The sequence below is a fragment of the Phallusia mammillata genome, chromosome 8 (assembly GCF_965637545.1).
Source record: "Phallusia mammillata chromosome 8, kaPhaMamm4.hap1.1, whole genome shotgun sequence".
NCBI classification, from domain to species: Eukaryota; Metazoa; Chordata; class Ascidiacea; order Phlebobranchia; family Ascidiidae; genus Phallusia; species Phallusia mammillata.
The window spans coordinates 11,760,007-11,766,888 of record NC_137259.1 but is presented as its reverse complement, the minus strand read 5'-3'; the positions used below and the strand labels follow the sequence as shown (position 1 = coordinate 11,766,888).

The window sequence follows — 6,882 nt, the reverse complement described above, 5'->3', positions numbered from 1 at the left end:
ACCATAAAAAAAAACGTCGAAATCTATTGTTGCATGGTAGAATTGGGTTCAAGGTTATACCCAGGGTTGCCATCGACATGAAGCCTGAAATAAGGACAACCAACAAATTAAGTTTTTATACGAAACAAAACAAACGTTTTAGAATAAATCTTTGAATATATATGAGCCATGACATATCACATGCCATATATTTGCCAGAAAACATCTGTTCCAGCAACTCCTTGTTCGTAGAAAATACTTTGTGCATTTTACGACAGCTCAGGTCCAGGTTTTTTTACTTGTAATTGTTGAAAATAAGACAAAATAAGGATGTAAGTTAAAAAAAAGACATTTCTTAGAAATAAGGACAATACATTTTTCTAAGACAGTGCCCTTCAAACAGGACAAATCTTAGAAATAAGGACGGTATGGCAACCCCGGCTATGCCTCAAATGACAATTCCCTAGTTTTTTTTAAAATATCCGATGTTAACATCTGTTTCATTCTATTTGAAATGGTTAAATCATTTATGATAAATGTACAAATCTGCTGTTGAGTGTCAGCAGGTGTTGATAATTAGCGGATTGAAACACGAAAAAGAGGAATAGGTGAAAAAACGAATCGACTTACACTGGCATTTGGTGATGAGCCCAAGGGTATAAAACCTTCTGGTCAGGATTTCGCATGTATATTTAATGCTTATGGTCTATTTCTATGCTGCCCCAGGTGTTCGCTGTTGTGCAGGGAATGGAATCCCAGTTTCATATAATAACGAGAGTATTTGTTTTCGAAGCTTTATTTCGACTGGCATCTAATAGAGACGGGGAAAATAACTTTGTAACTGAATTGTGTAGGTTCTTACTGGATTATTAGCACAGACAATTCCCCCGGAAGATAAACACAGAATCGATAGAAAATCTTTGTTTGTAACATAAACGTAAACTGGTTACGATTTATGCAAAATAGTCTACAGCAGGGGTGTGCAACATTTTTCGTCGGTGGGCCGTATAACAAATTTCGGGTGTCAAGCGAGGGCCACATAACTTTTTTTCATATGCACAATAAATTAGAAATTCTTCCAAAAGCATCAAATAATTTATTTTCGACAACATATAGACTATAGAGTTTCAGCCCAAAGCTGGCGTTCGCAACAAAATAATTGTTTACTACACAAAGGGAATTGTTACGTAACATTCGGTGAAGTAGGCCACTTGCTGTAACTGCTGTATGATCCATCGGTTGGAAAACGCTGATTTGTTACGTGTAGTATAGCAACTTAGGAGATTTACCAAAAACTACTGGAAAATTTTGCTAAATTCTCAGAAGAATTGTATTTTTTTTTCTTAATTAGTGTGTTGGTGGGGGCCACACTAAATAGCTTGGCGGGCGGGACTGTGGCCCGCGGGCCGTATGTTGCACGCCCCTGGTCTACAGGTTTCAAGGCTTGTAAACTGCAATAGTTCGGGGTGCAGTATTGCGAGAAATCTGAAGTTTTTGTGCTGAACAGGTTAATTTGTTGCCTTTGAAATTATTTGTTTTAGATTAGTGATATGCCTTTTTGTATTTGGAAAACAAAAACTAGTTTTAACAACCTAATTTATTAGTATGGTAACTTTTGCAGAATACGCTAGTGACATTGAATAATGGAACGAAGGTTCTCCTTGTCGATAATATATACTCCACCACCTGAACCTACATTGCATAGACCGAATAGACTCGCAAAGAGACATACTGTGGAAATATTTACTGTTGGAAACGAATACCTTGCTGATAGGTACGCTATGACAACATCATTCATTGAACTTGCAAGTTTTGTAGTATTTTCGAGATAATGAATTAAACGGTGTAATTTACCGTGGTGACTAATGCTTTAAGTTAAAAAGGTTTAAAAAGTATTACACAGTATAACTAATACAAAAACTATACAAGAAAATAATGTTGCTGTTTTTTCTAATCTTGATGTTTTTAGAATCTCCCACTTCTCAAATGATATTAGTTTGGTTCATATTTTAAACAATGAAGGTAAGGCTCTTTTTGCACAGTAGAAACAACCAGCGTATTTTCTAAAACAAAATTCAACAAACGGTTCGATTTATTACCTAAAAATTTGATGCATGTTTTGTTGGAAAGTTTAACATTTTTAGGTGGCAACAATTTAATTTTTTGCACTTTTTGGAAAGTGTTTTTTAATCTAGAACGCTTTTTGGTAATTTCGTTACAACACACAGATTTTCCGTAACGTAAAATTCTCAGCAGAAAACAACAAAATGTCCAAGCGATAACAAAACTTAACACATATATTTTATGTGTTTCAGAAACGGTAAAAATTTTCAAGCGCTTTTTGGAGGAAGAGCATAGCAAGGAGAACTTGGAATTCTGGTTGGGAGTGAACCGATACAAAAGGCAAGGCTTCATACGACGAGCAACTGCCAAACGAATACATGCAAAGTTTATTGCTTATGGGAGCAAGAACGAGGTTGGTTAAAGTTCATGTCTTTTCCATTTTTTTTTCAAACCATTAAACAAGTGGTACAGCAAATTCTCTAAAACGCAAGATTACCTCAAACAATCGACGAATATATTTGTCGATAGTTTAGGAAACGTGTGACATTACAAAAAGGAACAACTGAAGGCAAAAAACAGGGTACAGGAGCTAAAAATAGAATTAATCGATTTTCAAAGGCAGACGCAGTATTTGATTTCATGTACAGTTGCCACTAACTTAATTGTCATCGCATGATCTGTCGCTCAATATACATAATTCACCAGGCAACCATGTTCGGTTCACCCCCTGACCCAACGAACGTCGATTTAATCGATTTGGACAACGTTGTTCGGTGCTTTTTGATTTTTCTGCCCCTTTATTGGCCTAAATTCCTTTCAACTCGTTTTAAAAAATTATTGCTTAACATGCTTTGCAGTTAGTCGGAATAAAATTGTGTATAGCATATATTTTGGAATGTCTATCAAAGTGCGACTCACAGCGGCTATTCGTTGGACGTGCACAAGACACTCCAAAGCTAAGGATAGTGATGCGAGCTTTAAACTTGAAAAATGAGCATCTTGACGACACAATACACAATTTCTATGGGTTTACAATTTCCTTTGCACTTTTTTTTGCGATAACGGCAGTTGGTAAAAAAAGAAATGCGGGGGTTAAAGTGCTACAGTGTAATTATTCCAATGCAGTTGTTAGCAGTTGTACAACCAAAACATTTATTGTCCGCTTTTATGGTTAAAAAAAAAACTTAAACTTTATTAAACCTAAAAACTGACCAAATTGGTCCCTCATTAAAAAAACGTTTGACAGCACCGGAAAACCTGTTTCTAGACTAGAATTTAGAGATTTTATTTAGATTTTATTTAGAAACTTAGGAGGGATCGATTGGATTAAAAAAAAAATTTTTGATGCCTATTACATTTAAACGATTTTTTTCCTTCTAATCTTTCTTTATGTTTTGCATCATCCATTTTTTGGAAAAAAATATAGAAATCAATTCGTCATAACAGTTTCATAACAGGGTAAATTTGTCGCAAGAATCCATGGATGGACGCGATGAGTTAATAATACAACCAGTTCATTAACTTGAAAAACTAGTTGGAGAAGAATAAAACTAAGTTAATATGTCTGAAATATAGCACATACTTTTCATCGCCTCAGATATTAAGTTTAATGATATAAGCCAGGGGTGCACAACCTGCGGCCGAGTAGACGATTTTGTGCGGCCGTGAACATGTTTATTAAAATATATGCACTGGCGGCCGTGACGTAAAAACCTCTTTTGCTAAATATTTTGACTTTCAAACTGCATTAAATAGATTTTGTAAGACTGTAAAGAATATTATCAGCCTAGTGACCCTGTGCATCACACTTTATATACGCCTATTGTGTGCAAACAATGCAAATAAACAGTCACCTCGTGCGTCACAATATAGATTATGACGTCATAAATAGCTCAGACTGTTTACTTTACCTCGATCTGTGGATCAAGTTTTAAATTATCCGGGCTTTTTGAACGCCATTAAATGGTTTATGGGTGGGACAAGCCCTTTTTTCGCATAATAAATTTAAAAACAAAAACAAGCAGGTAATTGACGGCCGTTGGTGAAATAGAAATCTGCGATGCGGCCGTCTAAGCAAAAAGGTTGTGCACCCCTGATATAAGCTAATCTTTTGTAGCTATCCAACTAGCAAATAAAAGGACATTACAGCACCAATATAAATGTAACCGGTAAATAGTATTTGCACATTTTGTTGTATCCACGTTTTCTGACTATGATTCAAAAAATTCAAAAAAGGGGTATTGAATCAAGGAAATGGGGGGAATAAAATTTTCTGAGTTGGCTTAGCTTGTTTGTTTAAACATGACATTCCAATGTCAGCTCTCAAATGGAGGCTATACATCCATTCACTTCCATTATGTGCTCCACAGATCAACATCCCCCACTATATTCGGATGGGAATTATTGAAAACCTGCGTTTCCATCAACTCAATCTTTTCGACGAAGCCCAAACACACGTTTATAAATTAATGGCCATGGATTCGTTTCAGCGATTTCGATCAACGGAGCTTTTCTTGAAATGCCAGTTGATACATTTAACAACCCAGCTGAAGAGATTTAGCAAGCATTTTTCACCGTGTTAGTTACTCACGCCCATGTTTAATTATGTCACATTCCCATTACTTTGTATTTACATCTGTACATAAATCTATTTGCGTTCGATGTCATGTTGCCGTGTTTCAGATGCTTTGAAGGGAGTTTCTAGCATTCAAGTTAAGAGCAACTATTTAACAATATATGTATATATATGTGTGTATGAATGCTGTTGTATTTTTGCATCGGTCGCGTTTGAACTGCAATTCGACCCTGACCATTTAAAAGCTTTTTTGGAATTCGTCTGAGATACGCCAACTTGTTGTTCCTTCGTTTCGAACTGCTATGCTTGTTTTAATTCTGTACCTCTTTCTCTTTGGTAAAGCAAGTTTACGGGTTAAATACAAAGCAATAGAATCGTTAATGGACGTTGGCTTCACAAAGGAGAAATGGCTCTTTCGATTATACGTTATTCGCCGGGATATACGTTGAAGATTTGCATTCTAATAACAAGGGGACAGTAATTCGATCTAGAATTATGTCTGGTTTACATAAGAAGAAAAGAGCGTGTGTTTTTGCATATTCTTTCATATGGGCTTTAAAAAAATTAAAATAACTTGTGAAAATAACTTCTATATGTGCAACATTGATATTTGCCCAAGAAGCGACCATATGGATTATAGAGCAAAGGTAACGGAATCGCGGTATTCCAAGCATTTTTCGTGAGGTAGTAAAAGTTCTTACACAAACAGAAAGCAGGTTTCAATTTAGTGAGTGCTTAAAATCGGAGTGTGTGGGGCTCCAGAAGGTATTTTATATTTATCAAGCGAAATCACTACGTAAACGTGGCGTTTGTGCATTTTTCATGACTCCTTGTAAATTTGAATGATAAAGTAAAGACATACAAAGCCAGGCTGAAATGGATCAATGTAGTTGTTTTGTCTGACAGAAGACTGCATCAACCATGTCAACTAGGTTAGTCCGCTCTCTCATTGTTACAATTGATTTACGACACGTGCAAGGCATTGTTCTCTATTGTCAACTGTGTCGTTAAACTCATTGGTCATCTTTTGCGTGGCAGTCGTCCAGATAAGATGCTCAAGACGATGCATCAATAGCTTCTTTGTTACATTGATCGAAACGTTCCAACGGCTTGCGCTGAAGGATCGAAGCCGGTTTTATTTGCCACAGACTGTTTTGACAGGTCGGGTTTGAAAAAGAAAAGCCTTGCTTGCATATAACTAGAAGGTTAGCCGTTTTTATTATACTTGTACTAACGAGTTGCGTCACTAAGCAATACCGAAACATGGGGTAAAGCTGTGCAACGCATTAAAATGTAACGAAAAGAATTTAGCTTAAATAACTAAATTTCAATAACCTAGTTATTTAAGCTAAATACTTTTAGTTATATAACAGATTAAATAACTAGGTATTACAGGCAGTCAGACATAGACGCACAGCATTTTTGAATATTGGACATATTACTAAACCGTATCGCTCTGGTGTTTATTTTGAGACTTAGCGTAGCCGTAGAGGTAAAAGATAAAACTACATTGCAACGAGTTCTAGTTTATAAATTAAAAAGATTTTTAGCGTAAGTTGTATATTTGCGATAAAAAACGTTTAAAGAAAAATATGAACCCCGTGTACTGAATTAATGAAAGCTGGCATGCGTTTTAACCAGTCGCAAACGTGTTTAAAGCGAAGTTCTGCAGTTCTTCTACCGACGAAGATGAAAACGACGACTTATAGTTGAGGTTAATAGGCATGTACGTAAACGCGTAATAACTGGTAGGCTGGTTGACCGCATCATAATTATTGTGATGTAAACTGATTATTTATACAGACAAGCCAATCACCCCACACAGTTTCAGCGCGCAGAGGTTATGGTTGAGTCTTGTTGATAAATCAAGCATAGTGTAGTTTGGTTATGTAAGGCAGTACAAGAACTAATGTATGGACTTTATTACAAATCAGTCCAACACTATGAGGCAAAAAAGTTGCAGAAAAGCAAACGTTTGTCTAAAGATTTGAGAGTCCGAGACAGGGGCAACGGCTGACAAATAAACAAATCTTGCAAATATTAGAACTTAATTTTAACGGAAAATTGAATGCGCCGATAAAAGACAAATAATAAAAGATAGGTATTGTTGAAATATATTATTTAAAAGATATTTTTAAAAGGGTATGAATTTACACTGTTTTCTGTAAAATTAATGCGACAAATTTCGTTATTTGTGAAAGTATCTTTGTTGATAATTATTATCAAACCAAAAAATCATTTGTAAGTTTAAATTGTCTGTTTTA

The 6,882-nt window shown here is 35.6% G+C and overlaps 1 protein-coding gene across 1 annotated transcript; it reads left to right on the top strand.

The window, feature by feature from the left end:
- The first annotated feature begins 1,580 nt into the window (after positions 1-1,580).
- Positions 1,581-5,003, top strand: LOC145205518 (regulator of G-protein signaling 21-like). The gene is made up of 4 exons (XM_080078259.1): positions 1,581-1,753; positions 1,949-2,001; positions 2,295-2,455; positions 4,413-5,003. Exons 1-4 carry the CDS (start codon positions 1,623-1,625, stop codon positions 4,623-4,625), a joined length of 558 nt encoding a protein of 185 aa, XP_079934385.1. The 5' UTR covers positions 1,581-1,622; the 3' UTR covers positions 4,626-5,003.
- Positions 5,004-6,882: the final 1,879 nt, after the last annotated feature.